At 44.2% G+C, this 19,051-nt stretch overlaps 1 protein-coding gene and 1 non-coding gene across 3 annotated transcripts in view; both read left to right on the top strand.

Moving 5' to 3' along the window:
* The window catches only part of RNF20 (ring finger protein 20), a 58,471-nt gene that overhangs the window by 3,403 nt on the left and 36,017 nt on the right, over positions 1-19,051 (top strand). For both annotated transcript variants that reach the window (XM_075217293.1, XM_075217294.1), the window contains exons 3-10: positions 38-205; positions 1,459-1,603; positions 2,156-2,341; positions 2,508-2,626; positions 3,777-3,923; positions 4,000-4,077; positions 6,412-6,531; positions 17,653-17,832. In XM_075217293.1, coding sequence (XP_075073394.1) covers positions 38-205; positions 1,459-1,603; positions 2,156-2,341; positions 2,508-2,626; positions 3,777-3,923; positions 4,000-4,077; positions 6,412-6,531; positions 17,653-17,832 — 1,143 coding nt within the window. The remainder of the gene's footprint in view (positions 1-37; positions 206-1,458; positions 1,604-2,155; positions 2,342-2,507; positions 2,627-3,776; positions 3,924-3,999; positions 4,078-6,411; positions 6,532-17,652; positions 17,833-19,051) is intronic.
* On the top strand, positions 8,257-8,443 carry LOC142095973 (U2 spliceosomal RNA). The gene has a single exon (XR_012678042.1). It is a non-coding gene; the product is annotated as a U2 spliceosomal RNA (small nuclear RNA).

The following is a 19,051-nucleotide window of genomic DNA, read 5'->3' as shown; positions in this document are numbered from 1 at the left end:
TTGTCTCTTTAGTTTACTGGTGTGTTTTCTCCTTCAGGAAGAGCAGGACTTGCGCACTCTCCAGGTGAAGAACAAGAAACTAGCTGGGATTCTGGACCAGAGACAGGCCATAGAGGATGAGCTGCGAGACCGCATTGAGACTCTGGAGAGACGTCAAGCCACAGATGATGCATCTCTCCTTATTATCAATCGTTCCTGGAGTCAGGTCTGTACCGTTTTATGAATAAAAAAAATGGCATTTTGACTGATGTCAGTCTCCCCTTTCTCTATATACTCTTCTAATGCATTCATCTTCTTCCATCTTTAACCTGATTTTAAATACCGAAGTAAAGAATTTGTAGGGACACTTTTTAAGAAACCACTTTTTTTTCCTGTGCACTAGAATAAATGTCTCCAGCAGTGTTAAAATGTGCACCTGGAAGACATGAATCTGCTTTTGGAGACTAGTTCTGAAATAATTTCTGAAGCTGTATACACATCACTGTTTTTTGTTACACTAACAACTGAAAGTTTATAACCTTAAAAGAAAATATTCGGCCAAAATGGTGCAAGGCAGTATACTACTGACTAGTTCTCCTGTAGTTGGTGGCAGCATTGCTGATCTGTAGTGCAATGCATACAAAAACTGGATGCCTACTTATGGTAATAATGCTACTCCTTGCCGATACCAAACTCTTCATTTTAAAATAGTTGCTGTTCTATGGAAAACTGATTGCCGTTTATGACTAAAGTGTGCTGTTTCATACTTTCACTTATGCAGACATTACCTTGTCATAGCTTTTGTGCTATTTTTATAAGTTTTCCATTATTTAGCACTTATTATATCATAATTGATAATGGGGCTAAACATACTTTGAGTCGTTTAAAGTTATTGTTTATATTTGACATAATTTATATATTTTAGACTTCCTTTTGTAAAGCAATCAGTTTTTCAACCTAATCTGTGTTTTTTGGTTCTGTGATCGGTTGGTTTAAGAACTTTTTTTCTATTATTCAAAATATAAGAATACTTTAGCATTTACAAAAACATTTTTTAATGAAGAAATTCCTGCTGCATCATGAAACTCTGGCTGTTCTGAAGACATTTTTGTCTTCCAGCTAAGTTTCCTTGACAACTCTTTTCCATATTGCATTTGTGAGTATTACCCTTCTGCTTTACTGTATTGTGATTCACTGGAACCGCTTGGAGAAACCCTATAATAAGTTTTACTGTAAATGTAACTTCCAAAATTTTTGTTGGATATCTGTTATTATTTGTTTAAATGTTTTTGTCCTTTTATTAGACAAAAGAAAATACTCGGTTCTCTAATATTTCTCATGGTTCTGGAATTATCTGAATGCTTGTTATTTTAGTGTGTTTTAAATATATTTTTATTCCCCTTTTAAGGAAATAGGACTATTACTATTTTCTTGTTTTCAATTTTACTTATGCGTTCCTTGCCTACTTTCCTGTTTCAGTTTGATGAAAACATTAGGATACTCCTCGGTCGTTATGATTTGGACCAGGATTTGGGAGAATTTCTGAGTGAACGTAAAGCATTGGTTATTCCGGAACCTGAGCCAGACTCTGATAGTAATCCAGAACGGAAGGACAGCGAAAGAGGTGAAGATTTTATTGTTCTCAGGCATGTTTTAGATCATTGACAGCTTAATATCAGTTTTGGATTACTAGTAAGGCAGTTTAAGCACCTGTTAAAGGCCTATGTACAATCGGTGAGTAGCAGTGGCACTGGATGCAATGTTATTCTCCTGTCTGAAACTTGGCTCTCTACTCCTCAGGCTAAATGATGTTACTGAGAGGGAGAGGGTGAACAAGTTATGGCAATGTCTGTGTTCTGGAACAGGCTCACTGATTACGTGGAGGTTCTGAGGTTAAGTGTTCTCAGAACTAACCATGAATATCACTGTAACAAAGAGATCGTAAGATGACCCTTCCCACCATAGTTTATAATTTAATATAAATATTGCCATATTTTAGCTAAATTGTCTTTAAGTCTATGAAAGAACACAGAGGAATTTTCTATATGTCTGAAATGGTTGGTAACTGAGAGCAAATACAATGTCAAGCATGTAAAACTGTGTTGGGTATTGGTCAGGGCTGTATCTGGTCACATATTATTTTCTTCCCCCTCACTGGTCGATTTTTTTTGTGTAGGTGAAGGACTTTCTGAGACTTCTCTCTCTTTCCTGGGCACTCTGGCCAGCAGCAGCAGTGAGGAGATTGAGTCACAGCTGCAGGAACGTGTGGAGTCCTCTCGACGAGCTGTTGCTCGTATAGTGTTGGTATACGACCGCCTGCATGCACGGCTAGACCAGCTTTCTGTCAAACTCAACAGCACAGGTAAGAAACTTCATCAAGCATAGTTTCATTGCCTAAATGATTTAGGTGTCTTGTGTGGATGCCATCAGTATAATATGTTGGCATTGTTCGATTAACACTTTTTGTTTCTTTAAATTGTATATAAATTTTTGTATTACTAATTGTTCTATATATTTTTTTTTTATAGACCCAGCACTGATGGAGGAAGCAGTCAAGGAACTGAACTCTTTGTTAGCCAATGAGAAAATGCGTCTGCAAGAAGTGTGCAACCGATTGCAGGAGAAGCAGCAAAACATGACTCAAGAGGTTTGGACAATTTATATAGTAACTGAATCCCACTGTTGTGTATGCAGAAATAAAGCCTATATATTACTGACTGAACTAAAGTTTTTGTCTTAATTAAATGTGTTCAACATGTCACCCACCCCTTGCTGAAAGCAGACTTTTTTAACACTCTGAAATAGGGACGGTGCACAGAATACAGAAATCTCTGTCAGAGTGTCAGACTTGCAGTCTCTTTGTTAATAATTTGTTGGAGTTTACCTGGCTTGCTATAGTTTACCTTTGAGCTTTTTTGTCCTATATGAACACCTGTTTAGATGTCGCTAAGGTTTGATGATATGTTACTTTAGCTGTCTTTAGAGAATGAGGCTTCTGACTGAAAGATTGAGTCAGTGACAGTGTGCATAATTGTCATAGTGACTGTGGAGATTCTCTTTGATGTCTCCTTCCTTCACCCTAAACATTTTAATACCAGTTCACTTTTGTAAGTTGTGTCCAATAGACTGTTCTCCAAAGACATCACTGTAAAATAATTGAGACAGAAAGCTGTACAGCGAGTGTAGCAGACACTACTAGCTATCTCCAAGTCTCAATTCTTGGAAGGAAGGCTCAGCATAGAAGACAGGAGGTCATAGATTGGTCCAGACATCACTTTCAGAGCTGGAAGTTGTGTACAAAGGCTCCTCAGGAGAAAGGGTTTAAATAAATGTGGTATATCCATTGTTTTCCCCTTTAAGAACTCTGTAATAAATGAGTTATACTGGTCACACGTACCACAATATTTCTATTTTCATGTCAAAGTCTTCATCATCATTTATTTATATAGCGTCACTAATTCCACAGCGCTGTACAGAGAACTCCCTCACATCAGTCCCTGCCCCATTGGAGCTTACAGTCTAAATTCCCTAACATACGCATAAAGACAGACAGAGAGAGACTAGGGTCAATTTGATAGCAGCCAATTAGCCTACTAGCATGTTTTTGGAGTGTGGGAGGAAACCAGAGCACCCGGAGGAAACCCAGGCAAACACAGGGAGAACATACAAACTCCACACAGATAAGGCCATGGTCGGGAATTGAACTCATGACCCCAGTGCTATGAGGCAGAAGTGCTAACCACTTAGCCACCGTGCTGCCCAAAGGCTTATGACTGTTATCACTTTCCCTCCTTCAGTTCAGTCAGCTGCAGTCTAGGCTGGAAAATGCAGAGTCTCGTGTCTCGGTCCTAGACGGTCTCATTGAGGATCTTCAGTGGGATATTGACAAGGTCCGAAAAAGAGAGCAGCGTCTGAATAGACACTTGTCTGAAGTCCTAGAGAGGGTAAGAAATGAGAATCTCAGCAGTTGGTAGCAGCTCTTTTTAAATGAAACCACTCCTAATGGGCTTTCTTTGGCAGGTCAACTCAAAGGGATACAAGGTGTATGGTGCAGGCAGCAGCTTGTATGGAGGAACAATAACTATCAACTCAAAGAAGGTAAAAGATGATACAAACTACACAATGTAACAACAATAATAATTAAGTTTGCAGTTTGCTGATAAGATGGCCTAATAATTGTGTAATACCACTATCCAAGGCGTTTCCTGCCTGCAGACCATATATGTACATCAGAGATGGACAGGGTCTATGTGGTGTTGCAAGTCATACAAAAACAATTAAGCATAAGGCAAAACAGGGAAAGTGAGGTGGATGGAGAGTGGAGAGACATGAGACATAGGGTAGAGGACATTGCCCGTGAGAGCTTTGTAAAGATAAGGGGTAAAAAGAGACAATAGCAGGCAATGGGAACAATAGTGGGGTTCACTATGGTGCAGAGATCTGCACGATACTGTGGTTATGATGTAGAGAGGCCTAGATGGGGCCATGATGTTGTCTGAGGCTAGGTGGTAGTACTATCTGGGCTTCTACAAAGGAGGTATGACATTGGCAATGTAATCAAAGTGTTAAAACAACAACAAGGCAATATTTTGGCATAGCAATATTATGGTAGAGCAGTACAATGGTTGTATTTGCACAAATGTGAAGCACAAGTTACAGTGAGATGAGGTTCAGATTAGAAAAGTGTGAGAATAGTAGCAGTTGCTGTACATCTGTGGATGAAAGAGGAGAAAGATGGTTAGCTGTTGTGTTATTTAACTGTGCATTTGCTAACACTTAGTGTAGGAAACCCAAACACATTTCCCCTTCATTTATCTGCATTATATCCGGAAACACTGGCATAGAAAAAAATACTTCCCTTAGCTTTTACATAATTAATTTAGGAAACAAAGTGTGCCCCACATTTTACTCTACAGTTTGTAACAGAGGTAGTTACAGTTGTAGGATTGCTAATTATGTATTGTTTATTCAAATTTGAGTATATATGGAAGGAAAGGAAGTATGTAATTTTTTTTGTGTATTTTTAACTTTTTTCTTCTTTATTTTATCCTCTGTGGGAGAAAACTGTTTGTTTATTTTTCTTACAGTAGCACTTATTATCCATCTATAAAATAGCCTTGGATGTCTGTGACATCCAAACTTTGTTCAAGCATGTTAACATATTGTCTGATACCAGGGGCGCTGTGGGAGAGCTGCTTTGGGTTTTTTAAGATAGAGGACACAAACATAAATTAGACATGCATGGTGCTCAGAGGCTTATAATTAGGAATATTGGGGTGGATTAAAAATGCTCTCCTGGCAATTGCTGTCCTATTTTAAATAGCTACAATTATGTTTCTGATTCTGTGTTGCACTTAATGGAGGTTCCCAACCAAAATTTATTTTGTACATTTACATCACCTAACTGATAAGATGCTTTTCAGTTCATTGTTGTTTGATCCTACTGGTTTGGAAAAACAATATAACTAATCGGCTTCACTTCAACACTAATGGCACATGTGCACAGATGGTTGAAATCCATCTGTGCTGTATATAATTTTCCTTCTGTACATGCCCTAGAGTGGCGGTTCCCAAAGTGTGCGCCGCGGCTCCCAGGTGTGCCGTGGCGCTGTCACTGGGGTGCCGCAGGCCAGCCATAAAAAAAAAAAGAACACAGAAACTTACCAATGCGTCGGGCGCCGGGACCCAGCAGCCTCCTCTCTCCTGCAGCTGTCACTGAATATCGACGTCAGTAACAAGCTGCGGGAGAGAGGAGGCTCCTGGGTCCCGGCGCCCGACGGATTGGTAAGTTTCTGTGTTTTTTTTGTTTTTTTTTTATGGCTGGCGCGGAGCAGAGGATGGGGACAGCTGGGCAGAGGAGGGGGACAGCTGGGCAGAGGAGGGGGACAGCTGGGCAGAGGAGGGGGACAGCTGGGCAGAGGAGGGGGACAGCGGGGCAGTGGAGGGGGACACAGCGTGAGAGGGGCAGTGGAGGGGGACACAGCGTGAGAGGGGCAGTGGAGGGGGACACAGCGTGTGAGAGGGCAGAGGAGGGGGACGTGAGAAAGGGCAGAGGGGGCAGTGTGAGAGAGGGCAGTGTGTCTGGATGCAGAGGGGGCAGAGTGTCTGGATGCAGAGGGGGCATTTTTGCATACAACTAAATAAGTATTTCTGTCCTGACCTAAATACTTATTACAATTTTTTGACCCAACTACTTCTAAAACAGGACTGCTCAATAATTATTTTGGAGGGGTGCCTTGAAAAAATTTGGAGACTCTAAGGGTGCCGCGAACTGCAAACGTTTGGGAACCACTGCCCTAGAGATTAATTGTTTTCCGGGATATATCAAGTTTATTTTGACAAAGTGTCAACTTGGCAGCTGAAAAATAGTAATAATGGGAATGAGTGTATTGGTCTTTTAAATTCTGCTTCTTCTCTTGTGCTTTTCTGCAGTTTGAAGAGATGACCTCTGAGGTAGACATGAATAAGGAGCTGGCTGTGAACCGCTTGCAGGAACTGGAGAAACTGAGGCAGGACTTACAGGAAGTGACAACAGAGAACCAGGAACTGCAGGTAACCTCAGCATTTATATGCTCTTAATTGGCACCATTTCTGTTGTTGGGCTTTCTAAACCATCTCCTAAATGAATGAAGCCACAGCGAAGGGCTGTTGGCCGACTGGTAGTTTTAAGATTGTTTTCAAAATACCAGCCTTTGCTGATTGGGAGGTGTCATGATGATCTCTTTGAAAGTGAGCCATATCATGCTGTATATACTAAGAGCAAAGAGACTTCTATGCTAACATAGGGTATTCCCAGATTGTATATTTTTTCATCAACTCAGCAAATTACTTTAATTATCAAAAGTAGGCATACAAATAGCCAGATGGTGCTTGCAAAATTCTAACATTGGAGATTACAAATAAGTTTCCATACACAAATCAGCAGTGTTAACAAAAAATGCAAAGCAGTACAACCCAAACTTAGCATTGCAAAGCTCATACTTTCAGTTAGGCTATTCCTTGTGGCCCCTTCCCACGTATAAGCATCTCTGAATGCAAGACACTCGGGTGATTACAAGGGGGTTAGTATATTAAATTGTACCACTCCAGTTTACTACTATTTTTGAAGCAATATTTTATTTTCAATAATATCGTTAAAGGACTTAAGTAACATAAAAGGAAAAGGGCAAGTTAAGAGATATTTCTCATTCATCCTATCTGGAGACACTGCTACCATGGGGTTGTATGCGGGGAGTCTGGTAGTTGGCACTTAACAAGTTAATAAATTTGTTTATACTTGCTGACTGAACTTGTCCCCTCTGCAACCTCTTTTAGCATCAGTGTATTTTAAGTGCCCAAAGAGTTGGGCTTACTGTGGCTGCTCTGCAGCTATCTTAGATTTATTTTATTTTATTATCTCTTTTCTTAAACTTGGAACTTAGGGTGTATGTGCCGCACATACACTTATTGGGTCAGTAGTGGAAAGTATTCCATTACCGGGTCCCAGCTTCCACAGGAGTTGCACAGGACGTGCCATACAGAAACTGCTATTGCAGTTACAAGCAGTGACAACGGTTTTCTATCTGACCGCTGTCACCCAGAACCGCCCTAGATGTCTGGTGCTGCCATTATAGGCAGGGAGCACCGGCCACTAAAAATGCGGCCGTCCATTTCCAATTCGGATCATGCCACTCCCCCGCAGATGCGGAGTGGATATCGCAATTCTGACCATAAAGGATTATTGGAGCAAGAGGCTGATGCGGGCTTAATATAAAAGCACAGCAGAACAACCGGTTTTGACAGATAGCGCTGTATTAGGGGGAGAATCCTAGATAGAGATCCCCCTTCCATCTGCTACGATACAATGGTGTATTCCTGAAGCGGGAACTGCAGACATGGCTTCAGGCTCCTCTCCTCTATGGTGCTCACAGTCCTTGGCTGCCAGGAGTACTGAATTTTTTTGCATAGATACATATGAATAAAAGAGATATATATCCTCATGGATATTCTCGACAAACTCTGGCTCAGAGAGTGAATTTGGCATCTGGTCCCTCGGTTCGTTGATCTGACAAAGGATCAGTAGTCCAGAAGCAGCCCCTTCGGCCATGCACCATCCCTAGGAGGGGCTGATTCTCTTTATCATAGGAGGCACCCAAAGACCTTCAGGAGTGTGTCAAGAACTTGGGTTGGATCCTACTTGGCTCCGTTCCAACTCTACTAGGGATCACACAACAGATCAGCATCCCTAGCAAGATAGGCTGGTCAGTCCCACATTCTCCATATGAGCCCTCATCCTGGAACTCTTCTCGAGCCGTGAATTAAGATCTACTGTGGTCTCTGTTCTTTCATTGATATCTGATACGCCCTTATCTGGGAGCTGTATGGGAATAGGACTTTTAGCACATGGAGAGAGTAGAAGAGCTTGCTTTGGCTACCCCAGGCTCTGACCTGGTATGGCAGTATTCCCAGGACTGGTACTCAACGTCTTAGAATGAGTTTCTTCCATATCTGACTTGGGTACCTAATCCTTGAAAGGATTTTACAGACATGGGTTGGACCAAAGGGTCACGTTACCTCCCCAGCAGGGAGCTCGGTCATTCTTTGCGTTCCAGTCCTTCTTTCATCTGAATATGCCAGTGTCGTAGTATACGTCAACGAACAGCACGAGACCAGGAATGCATGAGGGCGTTCAATTACAGCTTAGTCCATTAGGTGGACTTCTGTCTTAACAGTCCCACTGGGAAAGGGATCGTCTCTACCCAAATCTTCAAAGCCTGTGTCGGCAGTGGATTTACCCAATACATATCTCGGGGTGCCTTGGCACGGTCACCAAGACCTGGATTCTGTTCAGGATCAGAGTTCCAGCTGTTGAGTTGGCCGTCATGACCATGCAGTGGAAGTCCCGAAGGGGAGAACCGTTCCTTCCACTAAGCAGATTCCCCCGAATATGCAGAGGCTCTATAGATGAGGTCCTGTTTAAAATTCTGATGACATCCAATTTGCCCCATTGGATCAGAATACAGTTTTCTAATCATGCTGTGTCGGGTGGAGAGGTCCTTTGCTTAACACAGTCCTTCTCCCTTGGGGCTACCCTTCTTGATCAGGATTGTTATGGCTGGCTTCTGACTGTTACAGAGACTCTCATCCAGAATAGTGGCCATCCTTTGGGTAGAAAATAGGGGAAAGACAAACCGCACCAGGTATTCGATTAGGACTATAAACCTTAATAAGTAAGTAATTAGTGTAATAGACATAAAAGGGTGCACCCTACACTAATTGACAATTGTATAAGATGACAGAGTGTAAATAAAGGCACTCCTTTTACAGACAAATTAAAAATTAACTTTTATTAATATCTATTAAGAACAAGATGAGGACGATATTAGAGTGAAATATAAAAAAACAAAAAAACACCTTGAAAAAGCTACGAGCGAAACGCAAGTCGGCGTCTTGCTCCACTCTGTCCTACCAAGTAATCCTGCAATCGCTCCCCAGATTACTATAGGAAGGGTTTATCACAGAATCCCGCGATTGCAGGCTTTAAGGGAACACTGCCGCTTATTATTAATTTTATTTTACGGGCAGATCCTTGATATGAGAAGTTGGGCTATTTGCCAAACATTGAATGACTTCTTTCCTCTCACAGAGCTTACTAGGTCCTGATTGTTCATTCCAACAGTATAGACTTCAGTGACTTTGAACGAGTATACCAATATCTTTGTCGAGAACAGAGACTAATACTATGACAGCTTGTTAAGTTATATCTTCTGTATCTTTAAGTCACACCTGGCTTTATTCCAGTTGGTGATAAGATTATACTAAGCCACATGAACAATCCCGATCAGGTCACTCAATAGGGCAGCTGTGGAGCAATACAGCACTAGTTGTATTTTTAATTACCTATGCACTGTTTTATTATCCATCCTTTGGGTAGGCCAGGAAGCCTCCTTGTGGAGGTGTGAGCGTTAGTCCTTCACACACCTATTCCCCCCCCCTCCCCCCCCATTTCTGGTCCTCACTTTCCACAGAAGATGCAGGTGAGTATCTGCTCATCTTCATGGACTTGCTCAGTAAATACAGAGATTTATGAATTGGTGAGATGTGTATAGGTCCACACCTCCTGCCACAGCTCCAGGAGGGGGCCTGATACTATTTCCTTCCTCACTAACAGCTTCCTTAATGCCATGGATTCACCTGAAGTGTGATTTACATGTTGAGTGGGGTTCCTTGATTAGGACCGTGGTGTAAGGTATCGGGCGGGAGGCCACTTGACGGTATACCTAATTTTCCTTTCTGTGATGTCATGGCTGTGGCACACAGTTCCCTTATTCAGCCTATGAGACTTTATAGGGTTCAATTCAATCTGGGGATTCTGTTCTGGTCTTTCGGGAGGTATTTGCCTCTCAGGTTTTCTCTTACCAATTGGGTCAAGTCCTCCATCTTATGTGGAGTGGCCGTCCAGATTTAGGAAGACCATAGCCAGGAGTTTCTGTATTCCGTCTGACAGGCATTGTAGATTTTGTTGGACTCTGTCTATATTGGTTTGGTGTCCATTCCACCCACTCCGTGGGGGTAGGCTGGGCTACACTTATGGGTGCTTCGGCAGATCACCTGGGCCAAGGAGTCATATAGTCCTCTGGCTGCTATACACATGGGTAACCTTGTTACTGTTGTGCCTACAACAGTTGTTTTTTGGCTGCAGTGTTGCGTGCCAGATTATCAGAGCATTCCCTCCAAGGGGCTGCTTTAGAAAGTCCCCATGGTAGCAGTGTCCCCCAGAGAGGATGAAAAAGAAACGAGGATTTATGTACTTGCGTTAAATCTCTTTCTCTAAATCCATCTGGGGCACGCTGCGTTCCCTCCCTTCTGCTCTTCTACTGATTGGTCTTTGTTGTTTGACTTCCCTTCGTTGGGGCTTTTGTATTACACTGAGGCTAGGAGGGGTTACAGAAGGGAGGTGTTCAGTCGGCAAGTATAAACAAATTTTCTCTTTCCTACCATTGGGGGGCACTGCGAGACATTGGGTATAGTAGGTGGGACTAGAAGTTTAGGCACCTATCAACTAGTTTGTTCCTCACACTCCTCCCCTACTATGCCCCTCCTCTCCAGCTCAGACCTCAGTTTTTTCCTAAGTGCCTAGGAGAGGTCACTTCGGTATAGGCTCCTGCCTATACTTGTATTAGTTGTAGGTTTTTCATGGTTTTTATTTTAATTCCTTTTCAGGTGCAGCACGGGACTTGATCCAAAGACCCAGTGAAGTGAATAAGATTGTAGCTGTGTTCACTCTGGGTCCCAGCGCAGGAAAGGAGCAGCCTGGTCTCTGTTATCTGGCACTTCTGCCGGCAGTCTCCCCTAGAAATGAGCAAAGGGGGCCACATTTTGTATGTCTGCCAATGGCAACAGCTATTGTGGGGCAAAACTATTATATATTTATCGGCCATATACACGGCCGCGGCCACATTGCTTTAAATGCGGGCGGGAGTGAAGCTGTAGCAGCCTCTCCTCCCCGCACACCTGACATGCCGGCAAGTTCACCCCACCCGTAGACACGAGTAGCGGGGCAACGGAGACAACGATCGCTCTCAGTAGGAGGTGATTCAGTTGTTGTGAGCAGCGCACACAGCCTGGGCAGTTAACAATGCGTGGGGACTCTGGAAGCCGACAGCCATATGATAATATGAGCTGATCGGTAAAACATGGAGGCAGCCAAAATAGGGGAGGATCTGCAAGGGTCACTTCGTTCCCCTCCCTATCGGCTTCCTGGCGCGGACGGCGGCCATCTTTTAGAATTGGACCACAGAGACCCATTGAGTGCATGCTACTTGCCTGCTCTGCCTCTCCTCAGCTACTATCCTGGTATTGTGTTTCTATACTTGTCTATTTACAGTGAATGGTAGCCTGTTTATCCTGTTGTAAAATACACAGGACTACAGAGTCTGGGGATTGCTGGCTAATGTTAGGATTACCTAGTATATACACTTGTTAAACTCCTACTATACTGAGATTATATACATATATACATGGATATTTATAATATATTCAGACTTGTATGCTTTATATATGTGCTAAATATAATTTCTATATTTTTATATTATCCTTTGAACAGCTTAGCCCAATTGCTCTAGGTGCAGCTTGCCATGCTGAAGTCTACAAACCAGTTGCTCCCACTTCAGCAGTTCTGGACAAGCCGGTGTAAGCTATGTCACTGACAGCATCAATGGCTGAACTCAATAAGGTGATGTTAGGGTCTAAAAAAGTACGTGAATTCCCCTTTTTCTCACGTTTCTACTCGCACCAAGCCCACACAGATCAAAACTGTCGCAGGCACATCTTCCCAGATAGAAGCGGCTATGTCTCTGTCCTGGTCCGAGACCACCCAGGGGTAAGCATTATTTTTGTTGTCCACAGTCAGGATCAGGATATCATCCATTCCTTGGTAGAAGATGGCGAATTGCATCTCGATTTTCTGACAAAAAACATTGTTAACTGAAAGTTCCACATCCCTCTCAGGTTGGTTAGTCTCAGCTTATGTATCAAACCTGTCTGACCTTTGGCATTAAGCCAAGTAAACTATTACTACACTACCGAGATTCTCGCCTCCTTTTCGTCTCTGGGCAGAGAAAAGAGTTAGATGGGAAGGAACCCCTGCGGTTGACAACCCTGTAACTCGTCTATTCATTTATTTTGCTATCCCTACGTAGGCCCATGGAAGATGTTCTCTGACAGAAAGTATAATCTGGCCTCCACTCAACCCAAGTGTCGTCTGGCAGGGTGTTTACACCCGACAGGGTTTTAGCTGGGTTTTCAAAAAAGGCCTATTCAGCCATGGTCAGAATAGTTACCCAGAGGTATTCTAGAGGACGTTCCAATAACAGAGCTTCTGCAAAATCACAATGTAGTCGACGGGACACGGAAGGTAAGGGTACATCTCTTCCTGTCAGTTCCACTAGGCCACGTCTAGGGCCATCTTAAACTCTTCCTCCCCCTTTCTTCCGGGAGCGGGGCACCCCATCGCGTACTCACTTCTTGGTTCCCATAGGAGCATATAGTACCTACACAGGTGCAGTTAAGTGAGGAACCTATATTCCTGGTGGTATTCCTGAGGGTTGGGGCATTTTATTCCTACCTCTTCCTGGTCCACAGACGGATATTTTCGTTCCATTTAAGCTAACAGTCCCTCAACAGGCAGGCCTGCATTCTCTTATTTAGGATGTAGTCCCTACGCACAGTCATTGCAGGTAGTGAACAGAGGGAGCCCCTGCCCTCAATATGAATCATGGAGGTCTTCTTTCACTTACCAGTCGGGAAGGGAGCACCAGTGTCTTTTTCCCTTTGGCGGTACAGAAATCTCCGTTCCGGCTCAGGGTCCTGCCTTTTCATTTTGCACATTGCACCCTGTGGAGCTCCGAGTTTATGGCGGTCATGGCAGGGCTACGACGAGTCACGATAGTACTTTGTCTGGGCGACCACTTTCCGAGGGCTCTGTCAGCTTTCTCTCACAGATAGATCTCCATCCGGTTCCTGAAAGCACACGTCTGAATGCAGAAACTTCATAGGTCCCCACTCAATCTGCCACAGCAGATATGTTTAAGACCTCAGCTTCTATACTGGGTCCCACAGGGTCTTCCTACCAGAGGAATGGGCCCCCCCCATTTCAGCGCAGGAAAATGATGCACCTGGCGCAGAGAGAAGTTTTCCCTTCTCAGAGGCATGAGGCTTCTGGAATACGGGGGTACCAACGTTCGGGGTAGATTTGTTTACATGCTCTACTCTCGACATCTGCAGAGCTCCTGATAGGAGCTGGTTCCCAGGTTATTGGACTCGCAAATCATCACTCTGTCCAAACCCCCACATCTCTCTCTTTCTCACAATGGTTTGCCAAACAGTCAGGAAGGAGGTCTGTCGTTCGCCAGGTCCTGGACCCCGGTCCTGACAGGCTCTAGTCTGTTAGATGGAAGCGGATTAATAGGATACTTGGGGTTCCAGGGTCTTTTTGGGTCCTCCCAAGAAGACTTCTTTCAATACGGTGCTCAGGGCTCACAGGATGTGGCGTCACGCCCAGCAGGTCCTGATCAGGAATACTCTAGACAATCAGTCAGATAATGCCACGGCTGTTGCATTTCTGTAGCATCACGGGGGGGGGGACACTCGGCCCGAGAGCAGTGTGAGAGTCGGCCATGTTATGGCCTGAGCAGCGTGTTGCTCCCATACCTTTGTCTATTATTCCGGCATTAATAAGTGGGAGGCCGAGAGTCTCGGCAGGCAGACAATTTACCATGGGGAATGGTCTCTCCACGGACACGTCCTTTGCCCTGGAGTCTTGGGGGCACTTTGGACTTTGTCCCCAGGGCGGCCATACTTATTTCTCAGGTCACCTTTTACTACTTGTAATCTAGAGACACTTCAGTGTAATTCTCCGATGCCAGGATGTTCCCTGGAGCTTCGGTCTGGTGTGCCTGTTACTTCCACGTCCCAGTTTCTCAGGGGTGCTAATGAGTTTCTTAGGGAGTGTGGCTTCCAGCTCTTGGGGCCCTTCATTTACCTTGCAGGGTTTGGTTCTCGGGCATTGGCGGCTGGTGACAACACCTCCCTTTCGCCTACCTCTGTAGCCAAATCTAAACGGTTGTGATTTTTTTCTGCTCTACTCTTTTATCGTCTACCTTGGCGCAGTGGCGTTGGAAAACCCTACCCTTAGGCCAGAGGTTCTTAGCAGGGAGCTGCTTGGTACCTTGAATCGAGCCTGTAAGGCATTTTCCTCATTCGTTCTCTTGGGTCTGGAAAGAGTACAGCGTTTGGTGTGAATCCTAGAGTTTCCACACGTCCCAGTGCTGGCCCTCTAAGTCACTTTCTTTCGCAAGCTTGCCTAATAGAGAACTCCGCCTAGGTTCCCGCACGGTGCAGCTCCTGGTGCTCTACATCAATTTCAGCACCGGTTTACAGGACCACAGTATCTTCAGGCCTTTCTTCGAGGGGTTTCTTCCGGTTCAGCCCCCCTTTGGTTGGTGAGGTGAAGCTGTGAAATCTAGTTTGGGTGATCAGAGGGCTTGATTTGGTCACTTTTCACTTGCTGACTCTGGGAACATATGTTTATCCCGGGGAAAGGGTGTTCCCTTACATATCTCCAGTCTCATGCCTAAACTCCCACCGGTCGGCTACCTCTCTTTCTCATCCCTTCTTCCCTTCTCCCCCTTCCTCGACTCCGTCTCCGTTTCTCCCGTCTCATCCATGTGTCTGTCTTCCCCTCCCTTTAGATTGTTCGCTCCTTTTGAGCAGGGCTCTCCTACCTCCTGTTTCCATCACTTTTAACTGCGCTCTCCAGCTACTCTGCTCACCTCCTCTCGGTCCCTCTGCCCTCTGTCTCCTCTCGCTTCTCTCCGCTCCCCTCAGTGACTCTCAACCTGTCATCTGTGCCCACCCTCTTGGGCCATAGTTACCTGCCTATACTCACTTTTCCCCTCCCTCCCTCTCTTTCATGCTGTGCCTGAGCCCCCAGAGTTATAGTGCTTACTGTTACTTGTACTGTGCTGTTTCACCTTGTACTGTGCCATTGTTTGTCCCTGTACGGCGCTACGGATACTTTGTGGCGCCCTATAAATAAAAGTTAATAATAATAATCTCCCCTGTTCGCAGATGTTTGGTGGCAATAGTATGGATTGCACTCCCACATTTTACTTTTCTAGGAGGATAGAGAGGGGCGTCGCTCCGACCACTATTGGTTCAGAGGATAGTCTCTCCATTTCACTTGACTCAGGAGCTTGTGGTCAAGCATTCTTTTATTCCTCCTCTTTTTCGTGTAACACGCTTCTTCGGCTGGAGGCGGTTCGTTCTCTTCAGTGCCAGATTGACCACAGGGTCTCTATCCCTGCAACTTACGTTTTCTTCGTCCTTTCGGACGCTTGATAGTGGGACTGGTCAGTTTACAGACAGTCTCATGCCTGCTATATCCCTTCCTCCATTCTGTGGTATGTTCGCGCCCATTATCCTGTTCTGGTGACTTTAGAGCTCACTCACCAGGACGGTTGGCACTTGGGCGGCATGTCAGGGTGCTTCGGTAAAGCAGTTGTGCAGGATGGCAACTCCTACGTCTTCTGCAGAGTTTCTTGGTTGCATGGCTTTGCATCCGCTGATACGAGCTTTGGGTGCAGGAAGTTGCGCACAGCCGTTCAAAAGCAATCCCTCCCTTAGAGGCAGCTTTAGTATGTCCCAATATCTTGCAGTGTCCCCCAATGGTAGGAAAGAGAAAGGAAGATTTTTACTCACCGTAGAATCGATTTCTCTACTCCATTGGGGGACACTGCGCACCCTCCCTTGCTCTGAAAGTAGTGCTGGTTTTGGTGCTATTTTCTGCATTGCTTCTCCTTTCTTCCTGGCTTGGTTATACAAAACTGAGGTCTGAGCTGGAGAGGAGGGGCATAGTAGGGGAGGAGTATAAGGAATAAACAAGTTTAATAATTGCTTAAACTCCTAGTCCCACCTACTATACCCAATGTCTCGCAGTGTCCCCCAATGGAGTAAGAGAAATCGATTTTTACGGTGAGTAAAAATCTTCTTTTTTTAACTTAAGTGCCAACTCCCAGGCTCTCCACATACAACCCCATGGTAGCAGTGGATTCAGAGAGAGAGAGATTTAACTTAAGTACATAAATCCTCATTTTTCAATTGTGTACAATTCATAGCCTATCTGATGATTACATAGAATCTTGTAATAAAACAGGAATAATTCACAAAGTCCGGTATGACAGTGGTATCTTTTGTCAATTAGTTCTTTTGTGTACCCATAGCTGAGCGAACGAATTAGGAGTATGGGGTATGGATAGGAAGATTAGGTTACACAGTTACTTCAAGACCTAATCTAGATTTCTGTTGTGTGTCCTCTTAATGCATTATTCAGGCCAACCAAGTGCACATTTATCTATTGTATCTTGTATGTGTGCCATACTCTATTAATGACTACAGTTAGAGTGCATGGCTCTTGGTTCATTCAGTTAACCACAAGTATAGTAACTGTCTTTGTTTTAAGATGTGCTCATTTAGTTTTGTTAATTGCTTGGGCATCTTACTAAGAGGACAAGGAAGCAGGAAATATCAAGGGCAAGAAAGGAGTTAAACCCTATGTGGAACATCTCACCTCTTTGTCTGTTTTACCCAGTTTGTTTATTAGTTTATTACGTTTGTCCCCAATTGTAAAGCGCTACGGAATATGTTGGCGCTATATAAATAAATGATGATGATGATGTGCCCTCATGTCTGCAGCCTCTTCAGCGAAGATTTGAGGAGTTTGGGTAAATTATATGTAGACAAAAGTAGCTCGGTGCTGTGCAAGAACGAAACCAAAGAACCAAAAATGATATAAATACAGCAAATTTATATAAATAAGTAAAACACTAGGAAAAAAAGTGCACTACTGATGACCGCTTACATTCTACATGCTAGAAATAGGGATTCATGCTGGAAGGCTTCATCAAAAAAGAAAAGTTCCGTTCAATAGCGTGTATTTAGACCAAAGATCTGAATGCTCAGAAGAGAGCTTGGTGAGTGGGGAATGGACCTTCACAGAAATATGGCATCGAACAGGAAGTAACCTAGAATTATTTTTTGTCTGAGGAAACTGCTATTCTGACAGGGAAAAAGGCAAGATATCCTATAGAAATATGTTTTTATTTTTCTTTACTTCTCTTTCTTTCTCCTATCCAGGTTGAGCTAGCAAGTGCAGTGGAGGAAAATGTACGTTTGTCTCCAGAGTATCGGTGCATGCAGTCTCAGTTTTCTGTCCTTTATAATGAATCTCTGCAATTAAAGGCCCAGTTGGATGAGGCACGTTCCTTACTCCATGGTACACGCTCCAATCATCATCGTCAGCTGGACCTCATTGAGGTGAGTTTACTATAAAGAGATTGACCAGCCTTGTACAGCTGAGCTCAACTTCATACTGATATAAAGGAAGAGAATACATCAAGAACCAGTTTCACAGCACTAGTGTACCTCACAATTTGCATCATTGTTTTATATTTTTATTGTTCAATGGTAGTGGGACACAAACAGGGCCTCCACCCTGCTGCATCGGACATATCAGTATAGACCTGGCAATGTCGGTGCATGGTCTCATCCTCCTTAGAAAAGATGCTTGATTCTGCCTCCACATCAAAACCGCAGAAACGCCAGCTTCTGGTGGTTCTCCAGGCTGGGAGGTGTCCTGCTCGGAAGTAAGGGAAAGCTGAGTACTTTGACTCGGAGGCATCCTCGTTCACCGAAGAAGATCCCAGTCGTGCGCCATGAGGCTTTTATTGCATGCCATCCGGCAGGTGCTAAATATTCAGGACAGTGAGGAATTTGTGATTCCAGATAATTCACTGCTTAAGAGGAGAAAGAAACAGATTATTTGCTCTCCTCTCCTCATTTGAAGTAATTTTTGTGTGAGGCGTGGGTTAAGTTTGATCACAGACTTCAGGTGTTACGCCACTTACAATACCTCTATCCACAGCCATGCGCTGCCATAGAGAAATGGGATTCTTCTCCTCAGGCAGATGCTCCGATAGCTTGCCGGTCCAAAACCAACACTATACCTTATGCTTCTGGTCTTAAGAAAAGGAAGTTTGATGTTTTTCTCAGGTCCATATTCTCATTCTCCTTCAAACCAAATGTAACTGCAGCTTGGGTCAGTAAGATAGTGGAAAGGGGGTCAGAGTAGTTAGTTAGCGGAGTACCTACAATCGGGGAGAACCACATTTGGATTTGCTAACCTTGGTGGAGCATATCCATGAGGTCTCAATATACCTGGAGGAAGCCACCATGGACCATCTGGGCCGGCTAGAAATTTTGTCTGAACGGTAGTCTCAAGCCTGTCAGGCGGATGTGGTGTGGACAAAATCATCCTGGTATCTTTTTCTTCCTGCAAATGCCCCACTTTCGATGTCATGTGTAAGGCAAGGAGCCAGGCCTCTGCCTCTCGCGGGGACGAACAAAGGGGAAATTAGGCCTGGGTAGCTAGGCATCCAACTCCCAGCTGGTCAGCAGGACGGGCAGGAAACCCACATTAGAGCCCCATTGGTGGGAGCCTGTTTACTTCTTTTCCGTGACGGGTAGTTCAATATCA

Source organism: Mixophyes fleayi, chromosome 6 (genome assembly GCF_038048845.1).
Source record: "Mixophyes fleayi isolate aMixFle1 chromosome 6, aMixFle1.hap1, whole genome shotgun sequence".
Classification (NCBI taxonomy): Eukaryota; Metazoa; Chordata; class Amphibia; order Anura; family Limnodynastidae; genus Mixophyes; species Mixophyes fleayi.
This window is presented reverse-complemented; position numbering and strand designations above follow the sequence as displayed.